This window comes from Engraulis encrasicolus, chromosome 7 (assembly GCF_034702125.1).
Source record: "Engraulis encrasicolus isolate BLACKSEA-1 chromosome 7, IST_EnEncr_1.0, whole genome shotgun sequence".
Classification (NCBI taxonomy): Eukaryota; Metazoa; Chordata; class Actinopteri; order Clupeiformes; family Engraulidae; genus Engraulis; species Engraulis encrasicolus.
This window is the reverse complement of record NC_085863.1, coordinates 8,057,557-8,075,596: the sequence shown is the minus strand read 5'-3', so window position 1 is coordinate 8,075,596 and position 18,040 is coordinate 8,057,557. Positions and strand designations below refer to the sequence as shown.

At 43.2% G+C, this 18,040-nt stretch overlaps 2 protein-coding genes across 2 annotated transcripts in view; one reads left to right on the top strand and one right to left on the bottom strand.

Annotated features, from left to right (window-relative positions):
- Window positions 1-18,040, bottom strand: part of rb1 (retinoblastoma 1) — a 41,971-nt gene that overhangs the window by 21,604 nt on the left and 2,327 nt on the right. The window contains exons 4-17 of the mRNA XM_063202758.1: window positions 17,887-18,021; window positions 16,252-16,290; window positions 15,565-15,614; window positions 15,196-15,306; window positions 11,951-12,075; window positions 10,889-10,966; window positions 9,171-9,277; window positions 8,892-8,966; window positions 7,864-7,951; window positions 7,330-7,446; window positions 6,852-6,908; window positions 6,729-6,760; window positions 6,554-6,627; window positions 5,876-6,063 (exon numbers count right to left, since the gene is read on the bottom strand). Coding sequence (XP_063058828.1) covers window positions 5,876-6,063; window positions 6,554-6,627; window positions 6,729-6,760; window positions 6,852-6,908; window positions 7,330-7,446; window positions 7,864-7,951; window positions 8,892-8,966; window positions 9,171-9,277; window positions 10,889-10,966; window positions 11,951-12,075; window positions 15,196-15,306; window positions 15,565-15,614; window positions 16,252-16,290; window positions 17,887-18,021 — 1,276 coding nt within the window. The remainder of the gene's footprint in view (window positions 1-5,875; window positions 6,064-6,553; window positions 6,628-6,728; window positions 6,761-6,851; window positions 6,909-7,329; window positions 7,447-7,863; window positions 7,952-8,891; window positions 8,967-9,170; window positions 9,278-10,888; window positions 10,967-11,950; window positions 12,076-15,195; window positions 15,307-15,564; window positions 15,615-16,251; window positions 16,291-17,886; window positions 18,022-18,040) is intronic.
- Window positions 111-3,652, top strand: LOC134452397 (lysophosphatidic acid receptor 6-like). The gene is made up of 3 exons (XM_063202759.1): window positions 111-523; window positions 2,164-2,358; window positions 2,572-3,652. Exons 2-3 carry the CDS (start codon window positions 2,182-2,184, stop codon window positions 3,634-3,636), a joined length of 1,242 nt encoding a protein of 413 aa, XP_063058829.1. The 5' UTR covers window positions 111-523; window positions 2,164-2,181; the 3' UTR covers window positions 3,637-3,652.

The following is an 18,040-nucleotide window of genomic DNA, read 5'->3' as shown; positions in this document are numbered from 1 at the left end:
TTGTCACCATTGGACATCATGCTGGACCATAAATTGTGATGATGGAGGAGTTTACATAGTGTGTGGATGGCTCTACAATTTTACAGAACTAAATAAATGTACATTTCTGAATTATGTCCTTCAGAGGCATTTCTCAGTAAGCTCTAACATTAACAGTTTCAAACCACCATACCATAAAAGGCTGACACTAGCATTAAAAGGACACGTTATTCATTATCATCCATGCTTGAAAAAAGTTGCCCATCATAGTGTCTGTGTCTGTGTGCGATCTACCTGACTGTTTACTTTTGCCTGATCTTTGTTGACATAGTGTGACAGAGTGCCAAGTGAGTGGCGAGGAGAGCCAATGGGATGGCACCTAGCTTATGATAACTACAGCAGTATTCCTGTTTTTACCACTTTAACACCATCACTAATAATAGACCCACTACTGGGCACCACAAAGGCAGACCCTGGACACGTAAAAGGAGAAAATACAATCAAAACGGAGGACAACCGTTCGAGATGGAATCTTTACTGCAAGGTAAGTTAACCCAGGGCCTTCTCGGTCATCTGATGAAGGCGAAGAGGTTTCCTTTAAAAAAAGAAACGGTAACACTTTATTTTAGGGATACATCTATTAGCACTAATACATACAATGTTAATGCCAGCACAAGTAACTTGTAAGGCATGTACAAAGCAAACTGTAAGGCCTACTAGGTCCTTACTAAGGTTAAATTGGTAATAACGCCCTTATTATGCATGAACAAGACATTTGCGAATACATGCCTAACAAATGTTTGATTTTGCGTTGTACATGCCTTATAAGTTACTTATACAGGCACATTGTATGTATTAGTGCTAATAGATGTATCCCTAAAATAAAGTGTTACCAAAGAAACTATAGTTGTTTTAGGTGAAGCCTAAGCTGCACATCTTAGGCGTTGCATCAACCTTAGTGCAGCTGTAGATGACCACAGTTAACTTTTCTCATTTGATAGGCATCCTATGCAAATGACTTGCAAATCAGCTCTACCCAAGAAGCTAGATTAAGTATTTGCATTGGCATAAGGAACAAAGAGTGAAATGTATCCCATCCAAAGCGACGTGAGTGATTGAGTGATTACGGTCATGTTCTGTGGTTAAACACATGTTTTAACCTAGATCAATCACGACATAGAGATTTAAGAAATGAATTAACACGTTTTCTCAAAGATTCTTATGAGGTCACAAGGAGCATAATTAAAAGTTAAGCCCAAAAAATCAATTAAGAGACAAATCAAGAACAAAATGTCTCGCATTAATGAATAAACAACTTGTAAAAAATACCCAGTACTCTTTACATGCACTGAGCAGCCAAACTTCTCCCTTGCTGCCAGCAGCCTGAAAAAGGCTTAGCGTATAAACTTACAGGGCACTTGCCTGCCTGCTGTTAAGAAACATTTTTGTGAGGTTTCCAATACCAGTAGAATTCCTCAGTGCTTGGCCCTAGGGCTGTGTAACAGCGTGATCAAGTCCGGGCACATTGGAGCATGCTTCCCATACGCAAGGGAAAGGATGACACATTTACCAAGAACTACAGAGTACACTGCCGGGGAACAGAGAAATAACACAGGAAGCTACATATACGAGTTACTTGGAAAAAAACACACTAAGAAATACTGTAACACCAATACATTTCACACTCTAATCTAATCTGTTGGAACTCGACTACATGAATGTCAGACAGGAATGTAAGCTTTAAGACTGAATTAAGTCCTAGATTTATGCAAACATCACTTAAACAAAATTACGTCATGCTTAAGTGTAATCCATAGCTCCACTTAGTGTACATGGCTGTTAGTAAAATGTGAAAATGTTCCCCTTTCGCAACAGGGGGACCGACTGTTGATCCACTCGCCATTATAGACCGAAAGACAAACGCCTCCGTAATATCTACATCAAACACACTCGCAGATTGGCACACCATATTGTTTCGCCACTAAAAGACTACACAAATATCTTAGGTCAACATGGGAAGATTGTAAAAACGCAAGTTCATTATATTTTATGCGATACCACCCCCCCCAACCCCATCCCCTCCACGATGATAATGTATGTGAACCTCCATATCCGAACATGCACACTTCTGCAACCCTGTGCCACTTTTAATTTTTTTCCTCCTTTCTGACACCAACCATTCAGGCAGCCGCATCCTAACCGATGACTAGAATCTCTCAAAAGACCTTCAGAGTTGACTGCGGAAGGATCCAGCAAAGAGAGGGAGAGGACCTGACCAAACCAAACGGGGGGGTCGCTATGGGGCTGTGGAACCGCACGGACGCGCCCATCCTCCCCAACTGCACGCTGGACACCAGCTACCGCTTTCTGTACTACCAGGTTTGTTTGTTTGTTTGTTTGTTTACATTTATAGCCAAATGTGCAACTGTGGCTATTTCATGGCCAGTACAGGTAATAGAATTCGCCTCAAATTAAAAATCAACAATGATATAAATAACTGAATAAATACATTAAATAAGTTTGGTCACATCAATACATTTTAAAAAGTTCAAAACCTTTAAAGGAAGGAGCTTATTAAAAATGTACTACCAGGTGTCCTACAGCGTGATCTTCGTGGTGGGCCTGGCCACCAACGCCGTGGCCTTCCGCCGCCTCTGGGTGTCCCCGCGCACCCTGACCAGCACCAGCGTCTACATGACCAACCTGGCGGCCGCCGACCTCTTCTTCGTCATCTCCCTGCCTCTACGCATCTACTACTACCACCACAAGTCCGCCGACTCCACTTCCACTTCCTCATCATCCTCCTCCTCCTCCGCCGCCGCTGCCGGTGACTGGTCGCCAGGGAACGCGTTCTGCCAGCTGACTTTTACGCTGAAGTACATCAGCCTGTACGGCGGCATCTTCTTCCTGGTGTGCATCGGCGTGGACCGCTACTTCGCCGTGGTGCACCCGCTGGCGCAGCGCCTGCGTCGGGTGCGGACCGCGCGGCTGGTCAGCGGCGCCATCTGGTGCCTGGTGCTGGCGCTCAGCCTGGCGCTGCCCCTGCTCCGCTCGGCCGCCGCCGCGCAGCACGTCGCCCAGGCCTGCCTGCTGGACCCGTCCTCGCGCCAGAACCGGGCCTTCATCCTGGCGGCGCTGGCCCTGGTGCAGGCGGCGTTCCAGCTGCCCGCACTGCTGCTGCTCTTTAGCTACTGCAGCGTGCTGAGGGTGCTCCGACGCCAGCCGCGCCGACGCGGCCGACAGCCCTCGCGCAACGGCCCGAGCCCGGGCAAACCACTACCGCAAAACCAACACCACCTCAACCTCCACCTCCAACACCACCTCCACCAGCAGCATCAGCAGCAGCATCAACACCTGCAACACCCGCAACACCAACAGCCGCGCAACCGGCACCGGCGCACGCTCACCGTCATCTACTGGGTGCTGGGCGTGTTCCTGCTGTGCTTCACGCCCTACCACCTGAACCTGCTGGGCTACACGCTGACGCACGTGGGCGTGTTGCGGAGCTGCGCGCTGGCCAAGGCCACCAAGGCCCTGCACCCCGTGGTGCTGTCGCTGGCCAGCGCCAACTGCTGCTTCAACCCCCTGATATACTACGTGTCCAGCGGCCTGCCGCACAGGGACATGCCCACCAGCGGGGCCAGCGGCAGTCAGTGAGGACGTGCGACGCTGGTGGTGGTGGAGTGAGGAGTGGGTGGAGGCAGAGATTGATAAAATGTATCAACTAAAGGAGGAAAAGGGATATGACCACCAGCGGGGCCAGCGGCAGTCAGTGAGGAAGTGCGACGCTGGTGGTGGTGGAGTGAGGGGGTCAGGGTTCCCACTCTAATTCAGATATAAAATTCCATTATTTTCCATGACTTTCTAGACTCAAAAAACTGAATTTCCATTACCATTTCCATAAAAAGAAATGATGTTAAAAAGTTTTTGAAAGTGTGAAAAATGAAGATTACCAGGGGCAGTCAGTGAGGAAGTGCGACGGTGGTGGTGGAGTGAGTGGGTGGAGGCAGAGATTCTTTAAGTATATAGAGATATGCCAACATAATAGGTTTCTATGGGCACCTAACGTGACCAGGTTCCGGTCTGCCTAAAGGGGCGTGTCATAATGCTCCTAGCATTGAATAGAACAGTCCTTAGGTCTGCCTAGGTCTGCCTAAAGGGGGATTTCCCCCCCCTCCCCCTTGCAATTGTAGAACCCGGAAACAATGGGCCAATGGAATCTCTCTCTCTCTCTCTCTCTCTCTCTCTCTCTCTGGTGGAGGTAAGGCAAATGTGAGGTAACGCTGTCAGTGGGGGGATGGGTATGTGGGGGTCAGGTGGGTGGGTAGTGGTAACTGCCGTTTCAGCCTCGACATACAACATGTCGAGTGCAGGGGGCCAGCGGCAGCCAGTGTGAGTACATCACAGGTGTGTGTGTGTGTGTGTGTGTGAGAGAGAGATGGTCACTGATCTCTCTGTTGGTGTGCAAGCATGTCTGTTTGGCCCATTTTGTGTCCAGCGGCCATTTGAGCACACGCATAACTAGACACTTGGTAGAACATGTCATTAGGTAAAGGGCAATCACCACAACTAGACAAATCGAGCCAAGGAGGAAGACATGGTAGGGTGTTCACTTAGTTTTGGAAGATGGCAGTGATGTTTATAGGTTTTAGCACTGATAAAATAATTCTATGTATTGTGTTAAAATGTATTTAAATAATAAACTGTTGAAAGTAGGGGCGGAAAAATCATTCATCTATCATTTTATGTCCATGTCTCAACACCATAGTGCAGTTCTGACGTCACGTCATCAAGCTCATGAGTAAGTGGCTGAGAAATCCTTGCGTAACTGCAGTGTGCCTGCAGTTCGACTGTCCCGGTGGCAGAAAGGTGAGTTTACTGGGAGATGACTAAATGAAATCATACTGGCTGAGTTCCATGTGAGTGTTTCTACGTGTGACAACATTCTTTGGCAGTAGTGTCAGCGCTACTATGACCTTCTCTTAACTCGCCATAGTTTTGTAACATCGTCTTCATATTATCATTCCATTTGAATATGCCTCAAATCTCTGGAAGCAATGCTTTCCTAGTTACAAATACGCTCTCCGTATTGCATTAAAAGTCAAGAGTTAGCTGCAGGCAACTTGGTAACTCTACAACTCCCTCTGTTCTCCCAGACCATTTCCAAAATACCTATGCCTCCTTCTGTAACCTGTACTCAAAATAAATTTGAGTGCCATATTTTGCCAGTTTTGCGGAACAAGAATTTTGTGAGGAAGGAATTCATCAGCCCAAATTGTCCCAAATTGCCACCTGGTCTCAAATAAATGCCTGGTCGGCTAGATGATTTAGAAAAATAAACCATAATTTAGCTATCAAATAAACTAGAGGCAACAGCCGAAACGTTTGTCTACACTTCTGCTGCTATGTAAATAATAAAAAATAAAAAAGAAGAAAAGAAGAACCCGAGTGCGATCCACTTTTTCACCTTCCAATCTATCAAATAAACTACCATCTTGGTTAGGGCTGCAAGATTACACGAAAATAATAAAAAATCGTGATAAAATCGTGAAATCGAGGTCGCGATTTCAATCGTGCTTTAATCGTGGCAATAGTGACCAACCGTTGAGAACGCCCTTGAAGCCAGAACATACTGACAGGCTGGTGTTTCTGACCAGAAATCTGTCCACCTAAGTTTCATGCTATTGCCTTTACATAATTATTACAATTCATTTTATTTTGCTCATCCCGTATAGAATTAATTCTTGGTAATATTTCATCTTGTTATAATCAATAATCGTGATCAATAATCGTGATTACGATTTTGACCAAAATATCGTGATTATGATTTTTTTCCATAATCGTGCAGCTCTAATCCTGGTATTTCCTGGTATGACTGTGCATGAGCAGCACTCACCGTCCTCCAGGCGATGGTCTCGATGATCATGTGCTCGCAGCGCTCCAGGTGCTTGACGATGTCGCGGTTGAGGCTGGGCTCGGCCTTGATGAAGCTCTCGATCACCTTGTAGAAGTCGAAGCCGTGCAGCTGGAACACCCCCAGGAGCCAGGGGAAGCTCAGGTCCGTGTCTGTGGCCAAGCCGCTGCCTACCAGGCCAAATCACATCACATCACATTACATTAGCATTACATTACATTTAGATTTACATGACACGTAGCAGGTGCTTTCAGACAAAGCTACTTTTAAAAGAGGGAATAAAAAGGAACATCTAATGTGTGGCGAATAATACAAAGCTTAAGGAAAAAACAATGTTATGTTTAATGGTGGAATATTAAAAATAATACAAAGTACACAGGCATAGCAACGTTACTATAGATCAAAGGGCACTAATTAATTACATTATAAAGATTGTTTATTTAGCCATTAGCCATTATTTATTTAGCCATTAAATACAGCAACTGGTATTTTTTATCAACTGTTTTTTTTCCTTTGAGGAATTCAGGCCAATACTTATTCCCACAGGACCGATACTCCAATTCCCATCTGGTTAGCCTGAGTAAACATGCCGCTACAGGTTGTGGCATGCATCAGGTCACGCAGTCACATACGTTTGGGCCGATAGCTCATGTCACTCACCATAGGTTGCCATGACAACTTCCAGGGCACAGGCCAAGAGCGATGAATGGAACGTAGAGTCATTCAGAAGTTTACTGGAAAGGTGAAAAAAAAATTATGCATATATTTAAACAAGGTCCAGCAATCACTTTCACTAAATGGCAATAATTCAATCGTGTGTGTTCTTCCGACTTACCTAAAATTTTGTACTGACAGCCTTTTCTCCTCCTGTAAAACAAAAACATGTTAGAAAAAAACGTGCTGGGGGCTGGCAAATTCCTCCAAACCGTTGTCTGAACAAGATTTCAGGTCGACTTACCGACTTGAGTAAGGATTCCATCACCCTGTAGTACAGCCGCACACCGAGGGCAAACCTCTGGAAAAGCAGACGAGTGTTGAGCAACAAGACTCCCGGGCACACACGTGCAAACTCAGATTCCACCAGAGACAACACACCATATCAACACTGACCTACAACAATGTGCTATCTGATCTCAAATCAAGTTATGCATAACACACACAGACACACAGACAGACAGACACACAGACAGACAGACACACAGACAGACACACAGACAGACACACAGACACCCAGACACACAGACACCCAGACACACACAGACACACACAGACACACACAGTCTTGGTGTGCATTGCAGTACTCCTATGGATTGACATCTGTACTGCACCTGGTTGCCATGGAACTGTTTATTAGATGAATGACTGAATGAATGACTGACTGAATGAATGCATGAATGAACGAATGCATGAATGAGTGAACGGCATATGTAGTGTACCTGGTTGGCATGTCCGGAGCAGCCTGATCCCACCACCTGGGTAAAGGCCTGGCTGAACTGCTCCCCCAGCCGCTCCGCCCGCCTGATGATCCCCTCAGTCGGGTTCACGGTGCAGTTCTGCAAACAGACAGGCGTCACCCAATTAAAAAGGGACTACATCCGTAAAACACTGAAGAGTATGGCTTTTCACAACTCAATGCATGCCCTAATACCGGTAATTAACTCATCAATAAAGATATTAATTTGTGAAAGGAATGCAGCAATGCATTTTTTAATCTAAGTACATTGGAGTGTTGCCTTAAGGGTGACACTCTTCATTTCGAGGAAAGAAATAATGTAATGCAAAGGATAAGTCTTGTTACCCTTGAAAATGATGGCCGTTCAGGCCGTTCTTTAATTCAGTGGGAACAGTTTCAGCTGCCACACCAGCAGAATGCCATATGTACTTAAAGCAATTGGCAGTAAAAAGGTAGTTGAAAATAATGGGAACACCATCAGTGCCAAATGGTTCTGCAGCAGCACTACAGCACAAACCTTGAAGTAGGTCATGAGTATCTCCGATGGCTGGTCGCTGGCTGAGGTGAGGGACACCTTCAGCTGCTGAACGGAGTACAAGGTCGCCCTGGAAACACACATTTACATGCAGATGGAAATTAGACTAAGGCTGAATCCTGGTCCAATGTGGTATAGTGCATCAAATCTTAGCATTTACAGTATGAACAATGTGGTATAGTGCATCAAATCTTAGCATTTACAGTATGAACAATGTGGTATAGTGCATCAAATCTTAGCATTTACAGTATGTTTACAATATGGATCAGCATTTCTACCTGACGGGAGTTTATTACCCCCGCCAAGGAGGTAATGTTTTCAGTCGCGTTGGTTTGTCTGTCTGTTTGTTTGTCTGTCTGTCAGCAGCAGAACTCAAAAATTGATCAACAGATTTGGACGAAACTTTGTGGAGTTGTTGATAATGACCCAAGGAACAGGTGATTAAATTCTGGTGGTGATCCGGATCACAAACCGGAACCAGGACTTTTGTAAAGATTCAGTCAGCAGCATAACTCATAAACTCATCAACGGATTTGGACGAAACTTTGTGGAGTTGTTAGTAATGACCCATGGAACAAGTTATTAAATTCTGGTGGTGATCCGGATCATGAACCATGACTTTTTAAAAGATTCTCCACCATTGCTGGCCTATTTATCTAGACGCCCCTAGTGACCAGAAATTGAATTAAGGGGACTCCACAAAAACAAGGCAGAAACTTAGGGTGTAACATAGTCAAATGTATCAAGCAGGTTCCTTGGCGGAGGTCTGCGCCCTCTGAGTGCTTCTATAGTTAGGGAATGTTATCAGGAAAAACGGCTATGGCCTCTAAATGAAATTTAGACTGACTTGCAGTGAAGCACTTGATGCTGACAGGGATAACCCTACTCGGAAGAACAGAAGAGTAAGTGCATAGCACAGGGGCACAGGGGTGGCACAGGGATGGCAAAGCCAGGCACGGACTGTGCAGGATAACAATTGGCTATATATGTAACAAAAAATGTCCTCTTACCTCACAGGGGTCTGTGGAACAACAAGAGGGGGCTCAAGAGACAGGCTTTTCTTAGGCGTGCACTCCACTTGCGGTCTGACCCAAAACAGAAGATGAAAAAGACATGTAGTCACTTCCATGTCACAAGAACACAACAAATTCTTCGACAAAATACTTTTGGTTTCATATGCATGTGTGAGAAAATAAGCAGCCTCAGATACCATGTGTGAAATTTGATTCTGCTGGCCCATGCCGATTTGATTAATTCAATTCATGTTTTGTAATTTTTATTGAACTTACATGGCTTTTTCCTGGTGAGATTGTTCTTGACTGTTAAAGAACAGTCTGCCATCAAAGTCCTTGGTTTTGTGAACAGTGTCTTCATACTTCAAAGACAGCTCCTCAAACTGAGGGGAACAGAAAAATTAAACATAAAACGTCATACATCTTCCATACTACGCCGATCCGTCTTCTCATTATCTTTGTCAGTCCTTGTAAGCTTTCATTCCAAATGGGAGGTATTGTGTTGATGTATTAAGCTACAAGTCGTTACCCTAGCACTTTCCGCATATCAACAGTAGCCTCCAAAAACAATGTGTATATGAAGATGGATAACATGCAACCATTAAGGTCGTCCATCACTGACTATTTTTTTTAATCAAATTCCCCAGAGCAGTAAAATGCTACAGTCAACAGAGCAATACTAGCAACTAGCGGGTAGTTGCCGGGCAAAAGCGCGGTGAGAAATTTATAGGGTTATGAGTTGGTGATCGCTTCCTGCAAATCACCGTCAGGGGGTAAAGCAAATGTTAGTCGGCCAGCGGCTGGGGGCAATATTTCTTAGAGGTGCCCGGCTGCTTATAATAGCCATTTATTGGCAGATGTAAACATCTAACCCCCGAGTTCCTCTTAAAGGACAAACACGCCACTTTAAACAGTCGCTGACCACCTGTCAGATAGAGGAAATATGGGGGGGGGGGTTGGCGGGCGATGGTGGACTGGCTGACTTGGGGAAGGGTGCTGCAACACGAGCAAGAGCCTGTGGGTGCCATGTCCAAATATGGTGTTTGTGGTGTCTGGCGCACACACAAAACCGTGGTGCTCAAGTTCCTACAGTCAATAGCATGAGAGCCTTGTCAGAGCAACATTGACGGACATTGTTTTTTTCTTTCTTTCTGCAAGTGTCAATTTTTCCAGGGAAAACGTTGTCGTGTGTCGCCGTCACGAAGACAATGCCATATTTACAGCCGTTCAACACACTCTGTTATTTCCACTGAATCATCAAGGCAATACTATGATAGACACCTCGCGGCTCACGTGAACACTGATAACCCATTGACCGTTAACTTCCCCTATCCACTGTGGACGTTTGTGGAAGACCTTAAGGTTCCCTAGAACCACATTGTTCCTTCATTGACAAGATTTCCCACTTCACAACTAAGCGTGAGTGTACTGTAGATGTGCTGACAATCTAAATAATGATTAAATTATGACACCCTAACAGGGCACCCCTGTGGACCAGGAAGTGATGTGTACAAGTTGTCAAGGCTGTCTAATGCGGTGATTTACTGAGATTATTTTAGACGTGACCAGCTTCCCTTTATGTGCATATCGTCTCAGCAACTACCCAATGCATGAACAGCTAGCATGGCGCCTTAGCTATTAAGAGTTGTGGTGAACTTTTGCACAGCTTCTTTGAGGAGCACTACTGGTTAAGAAAATGGTCACTGCTGTAAAGTCGCCATTCAACAGTACAAAATAAATCAAAGGGAAATCCTATAAATTTTAACGTCAATGTAAGATTATAGGACGTATGGATTGTAGGATTGCTGCAGTAATTAAGTAGGATTATATAGTAGAAATCATTCTATATTCTTGCTCATCTTGTATTTTACGTCACTCTAGAATCCTGATCTATACGTAATAATTCTTTACATTTGAAGAGTAGTAAAGTGCAGTAAAGAATACCCATAACCCTTGACTAAAGACAATGTGTAATGGCATATAAAACGATGTACCGTAGGAAGGTCCTGAATCTTCAAAACGCCAGAGGATTCCAAAAAACGACAAAAGACAGTCTCGTACAAATTTTTCACCTGCAAAAAAATTTAAAACAAAAAGAAGGCGTGTTTAGACAAACAATTGGTGTGCAAATCTGATCACATCGGGTAAAACTGAAGAGAATAGTGTGTACCATGTTTCAAATCAAGCTAAAACTCGAGAGCTTTGGGAGTAAAAAGCCCCGAGGGCTTTCTTAACTAGAAAAGCTGCCTGTTATCCTCCAGGGGTAGATCACTGATAAGAGGGTTAACAGGACATAAAAGCTTTTTGCACATTACACATTCACACCCTCATATCTCTTGTTTTGACAAGCCCTCTCTACCGTATCTCCGCTCTCTCCACACACCCTTGCAAATGCATGTGTAATGAGCAGATAAATTACTTCAAATGGTTAGGGAGTTTGACTTGGGATCAAAAGGGTTGCAGGTTCGAATGCCACACCAGTAGGAGGAACATGGATGGGATCTTCCACCCTCAACCATGACGTGTAAACATGACTCATTGAGCAAGGCAAACTAACCCCACATTGCTTCAGAGACTATGACCCAAGACCCTGTACCTAAATAACTGTAAGACACTTTGGATAAAAGCACCAGCTCAGGGCAATATAATGAATCAATATTCTGTCTGCATTAATTAATTAAACGTAAACAGAGTAACTCATTTATCAGTGCTTGAAAAAGAGTAGAGTAGAGTAGAGTAGAGTAGAGTAGAGAAGAGTAGAGTAGAGCAGAGTTTCATTTATTGATCCCAGGGGGAAATTTATCCCTTAAGACACGGCATTATAAATTAGCTGTTACCAGAATGGCAATGACCAAGTCGTAATGTATTAAGGGCCCTGTGCACCGTCACAGTAGTGTAGTACTATAGTAGTTAACTTGCAATGTCTATTACAGCGTGCCGCAGGATGTACGGCGTGCATTAAAGGGTTAAGGTGTGGCGGAAAGGGCAAGATTAATTCGTTCATTGAACACATCCAAACTGCACTCCTCCATTCGTTCGTTCGTTCGTTCTCTCACCTCGTCCAGGCTGCACTCGTTCTCTTTGCACAGCACCTCCAGCAGGGCTTCGTTCAGCTCTGGCGGCCGCTGCTTGGCCTTGGTCTGGTTACGCCGGGAGCTCCGTGTCGGAGTCACCTTGGTGTCTGCACAGCAAAAATGAAGAGACAAATCAAACACACACAATTATGCAACAAGCAGGTGAAGCGTCCTTAAATGTCAATGTAGTTGATCATTTTACTACTCAGCTGTACAGTGCAATAATAGACTTTTGCTTCCAACTTACATTTCGTCACACCTGCCAGGTGAAAAGTAACATTGAATGCTAAATAGAGGTGCTCCGATCACCATTTTTTTGGCCCGATCACCGATACCGATCAACAAAAATCTTTATCTGCCGATCACCGATCATTGCCAATCACAGAAATTATTTTATATTTTTTAATAGCCTATTAATTATCCAGGGTGTCTACAGGTTTGACCAAGTCAAAATTAAGACATTTTAAGACTTTTCAATACCATTTTCCAAATACAATTAAGACCAACTCGCCACGTTTACAGGTTTTAGCAAGTCCAAAATTAAGACATTTGAAGACTTTTCAATACCATTTTCCAAATTAAATTAGGACCAACTCGCAAGATCATACACAGGTTCAAATGAAGCACAAAAACCAATTGGTTATTTACATTAATGTAGCCGTTTGAAAACACAAAACTATACACAAGGAAACTTTACACTAAATAAAATTCTAAATTACACTACATGGCTACAACTCCCCATTTCCGTCGCAAAGTTCATCACATGGCTGACAATTATTCCTCCCTAAATTAAGCTCCACAAATTTAAGACATTTGAAAAATTAAGACAAAATAAGACTTTTCAAGGCCTTATTTGGTGAAAATGACATTTAAAACTTTTTAAGACTTTTTAAGGACCCGCGGCCACCCTGTTATCCTTATTGAATACCATTTCTGCCCATAAACCAATCAATCTTAATTTGCACATGTCGCTTTCACAATGTAGGCCTATTATTAGGCTATTATTATTATCATTATTATTATTAGGCTATTATTATTATTATTATTATCTTGCAGCTCTTTCAGACTAGTGTTGGTAGGCCTAATATAGCCTACAAGTAGGCCTAAGTCTACAGTAATAATCAATTTATAAGGTATTGCATATAATTACTAAACTATTTAAGATTGAATTGAAACTGAAACATTACATCGATTTATAAGTTATTGCATATAATTACTAAACTATTTAAGATTGAATTGAAGCTCAGACACCTGGATCTCAGTCTCTCGTCTTCTGCATACGAGAAAAAACCCTGTCGCTTTAAATGAGCAGCCTCGTGAGGAGAGCCCCTCCCCTCTCTGTCACTCACTGTCCACAGCTGCAGTGCTCCGCGACCGTTCTGACTCTCTCCCTCTCCCCTCACCTGTCGCCGTTTGGCGTTTCAGCGACTATCAAACTAATCGACTGACTGTCAATTACAACTTTGAAAACAATAACGTTGGCATGCTTGTGCGGACAACGTGAACTTGTTGCGTGCTGACCGAGGCAACTACACAGGTTATAACGTAACATGGCTAACTGGCGAGAAGTAGTCTATCGCAAATTACATTGTGACTGAAACACTTGAGATTCTACACAAAACAAGAAAAAAAACTTCACTTGAAAGAACAGGCAACACGCACAACACAGCGTGTCTGCGAGGAAAGCTCTTTCTCTGTAACACTGTCATAGATTGTAGAATTCCCTGCACAGACTCATTGAGTTTCACCGTCCACTCTCCCTCTGCACTGTTTGGTGTTGCGGCGACTACAAACTAATGGCCTGTGCATTAGGCTACAACTTTGAAAACAATACCGTTGATGATTGTTTTGGAAACGTTTAGTTGTTGCGTGCTGACAGGCTGTAACTCAAAATAGCGAACATGGCGAGACTGACACGTCATTCGCAAATTACAAGCGTCATGTAAAGTAAACGGCGCATGGATCGGAAAATCAGATCATTGTTGATGCAGATATGATTATAAATGGTGAAAATGAAGGAGGGAATTCCAAAAAGTTAAAGACAAGTAAAGATGCCTTATTTTGGTGCAGCAGCTGTGCAGAGCCAGCACCTAGGCTACATGCAGGCAGCGCCAGGTGTAAAGGCAAAATGGTTGCGTGAGGAATTTAATATCTCTGGATCGTTTTTTTGATCGGCATGTTTTTCCGATCACCGATCAGGCTATTTTTGGCCATTATCGGCCGATCATGATCGGCTGCCGAGCAATCGGAGCACCTCTAGTGCTAAACCTGGCAACGACATCTCTTTTTGGCTTAATACAACACCAATGTACTTATAACGGTACACAGTCTCTTTTAAAGATACACTTGAAACGTTGAGATGTGAACGACAATGCGGACAAATCGAGCATTAAATGCATGTTCTAACTCTGAATGTGCATAATAAAAGCAGCATTGCACATGCATTAAAAACATGTAACGTTCACACACTGCATGTGTAGATGTGAAATTCACAACAAGATCCGGACCAAGCACCACAATATTATGGCCAATCATCCTACTTGAGAAATACAGGGGGGGAGATAAGACCAGATAAACGGTTGATCAAAACAACTTCCAGCTGAGTATGTATAGAATTCTTTTTTGGCCGCTTGGGAGGTGAGACACACACGCGCCAGCACGCTCCTCCAAACATATACAACTACAAGTGTGTTTGTAAAAGAGAAGGTAGCATGAGGATTCACTGCAAGAGTTGAGGAGTAAAATATGCAAACTCACTCACTCCAGTGAAATTTGAGAAGGGTGGAGGGAAAAAATGCAGACTCACTGTACTGGCATTTGATAAAGGGAGGCCCTGGGAAACGAGACATTAACCAAGTTCTGTTTTGAAGCAAAGAGTGTGTATAAACGACTATTGGTTTCAGGCAGGAAACAGTGGTGTTTGTGCGTGCATGTCTACACCACAGAATGCAGAGGCACATCTTGTCACCAAGTTAGGCAGGCAGCTGCTTGAGGGGCCCTAGCTGGTGAATAGCAGCTCACACTTCACTACAGTGGTGGGGCGATTTTGGTTCAAAATGTTCATTCTTTTGAATTTTTGTTTGGGGCCCCGGCTGAGCCTACGTAGAGTCGCCTCTTATCTGACCAAATGCATTGAATCAAACGTGCCTGACGTCAGGTAAAAAAGGCCCCACAAGCACAACTTACTGTGATGGGGACTACAGAAGTGAGGGAGAAATGTGACTTACTGTACTGTGGCTTAAGAAGTGAAGGAGAAATGCGCTTGATGAAAAACTCCAGCACGCAGACCAGCAGCTGAAAGGAGATGACCAGGTCATCCTCCATCTGCAGAAAACTTCCTGCAACAACAAGAGACGAAGAAAAAAAAAAGTGAAGAAATAGTCAAAACAAAAAAACCCCGCTGGGCCGACCAAGAGACAGAGGGGAAGTTGGAGTCGGTTGTAGGGAAACAAAAGCAACTGAAGGGTGTGATAAGACGAAATGGAAAGATGGGGATGCTCTTGACTGCATTACAATTTTAGCTGATTTTAAGAATCTGTAGGAAAAAAAAGAGGAGCAAGAACTCGTTGTCCCTTGCTGATAACAAGCTCTCTCACCTTTGGCCAACAGGAACATGGTCCAGATGCTCTTGAAGATCTCAGTGCTCCTGAAAGGAGAATGGAAATAGCATAATTAATTACTTTTAACCATCATCCAATTAATTGCTGGTGGTTACAAAGAAGTTTTTTCTTATTTTGTGCCTTGAGGGGTTGTGCATTTCTAACAAACCAAAAATCTTAATGACCACCCCCCCCCCCCCATACACATACACATACACACACACACACACACACACACACACACACACACACACACACACACACACACACACACACACACACACACACACACACACACACACACACACACACACACACACACACACACACACACAATAAACCAAGAAAATTGGGTAACACTTTATTTTAGGGATACATCTATTAGCACTAATACATACAATGTATAAGTAACTTGTAAGGCATGTACAAAGCAAAATCAAACATTTGTTAGGCATGTATTCGCAAATGTCTTGTTCATGCACAATAAGGGATTTATTACCAATTTAACCTCAGTAAGGACCTAGTAGGCCTTAGCATTTGCTTAGTGCAGGCCTTACAAGGTACTTATGCAGGCATTAACATTATATGTATTAGTGCTAATAGATGTATCCCTAAAATAAAGTGTTACCGAAAATTGTATATATAAAATAATACTGTATCTGTATTTAACTATAATGTACTTACTGAGCATCAGAGGCCTGAGAATAGATGTCGTGCCATATCCTGAAGCAAGAGAATGGGTACAGGATTAATCAGCCACTTTATGCATGATCGAAATGCTCACAGCCTTTTACTAATGGAAACAAAACGAGTAAATACAAACTATCTACATAGAGCCTTTCCTTAACATCTACAAACCACTTCCCTCAAATTACACCAAACTGTTGTAAAAAAAAAGAAAAACACAATACACAAAAAAAGATAAAATCTGAATATGGTCAGTGAGACTTATCTGAGGTTGGATTTATGGCCATTACATTTGTGATCCTTATTGAGAGGACCAAGAAATCTGACCTGATTTGTAGGTACATTGGCAAAACTCAATGCTGCCACCTTAAGGTGCTTTCAAACTTAACGCATCCCCATTATGCCTAGACTACTGAGGACATACCTTAAACTTTAATGTATGGGTCATTGATGTTTTTAGTAGCAGTAGTCAGGTGGTACAATCACAGCCATTGCCACACTTTAAATAAATGAATTGACAATTGGAGATCAACGTACAAGCAATGAATATGCTTTTTGGATAATACAGTAAAAACAAACAAAAACCAAATAATTCATACATTAGCGGTATTTGCTGTGGTTGAACTACCCTGATATCTGCTTGTAAGAAAGTGTCAATGACCTGAACAGCAGTACAGTAACTGCACAAAATACACCAAGCGTCGCTGTTGTAACGGAGGTGTTGTTCCTGCGCAGTCCGCCTCTCGGGGATCGAACTACCACCTAACAGTCAACACATCGCTTTGGGCATGGGAGGCAAAGCACAATACCGATGAGCCAAAGGACCAGTCAGATAGCTCAGCGCTACCGATACTGTATTTTATATGTATTATCATATTATATACATTATCATATTGTATATGAGGCTTCGGGAGGGGGCTTTACTCACGCTCCAAGCCACACTCTGCTAGTTGGCCTCCGTTACACTCGACTATTTCATACCAGCAGCAGCAAAAGCAGCAAAGTAGACCGGATAAAAAGCGGGTGGGTCAAAGACGTCCAAAATGAAATTGTCCTTCTTCAGTGTAACGGATACCTTCTGCTGACTGTAACTGTAAAAAACATGACTCTTTTTATTTATTTATTTTTTCCAGTGAATTCATGAAAGCCTCGGCTGTCATCCATTCACTTGAAACAATTTAAAAATCATGTTTTTTTACAGTTACAGTCAGCAGAAGGTATCCGTTACACTGAAGGACACTTTCATTTTGGACATCTTTGACCCGGGTGCAATTATTCCGACATTCTAACTAACTGCAACGGCTGTCACTGAACATGTGATAGCTCATCATTACCATGTTTACTTCAAGCGATGCTGTACCATTTCTGGAAATAAGCTCATTTTAGACCTCCCCTTGAGTTGAATACTTGAGTTTTACCTTTCTCCTGTACTTCCAGCTCTGTGTCTGATGGTAAACATGTTACCTCTAAGCTAGCATAGATCATTGAATCACGTTTAAACTAAAATTATTTAAGTCAAGGGGAGGTGTAAAATTAGCTTATTTCCAGAAATGTCACAGTATCACTTTAGGTTGAACTACAAGCTGTCACTCAAAATACTTTTATACCATATGTGTAAAGTGTCTCACTCACTTGTCAAACTTCTGATAGAGGGCCAGGGACACGTCGTATTTCTTCTCCAGCCTGCCTACCGCCGTGTTGACTTTGGAGCTGATGATGTCGATGTTCACGTCCAAGTTCCGTAGGACCTCCAGGAACTGTTTCACGCTGCAGAAGGAAAACACCA

What these genes read in the sequence shown, in the direction of transcription:
- LOC134452397 (XM_063202759.1), top strand. Translation starts at nt 2,182, where the DNA reads ATGACTAGAATCTCTCAAAAGACCTTCAGAGTTGACTGCGGAAGGATC. An exon ending in ACCGCTTTCTGTACTACCAG is followed by an intron (nt 2,359 to 2,571) that starts GTTTGTTTGTTT and finishes ATGTACTACCAG; the next exon opens with GTGTCCTACAGCGTGATCTT.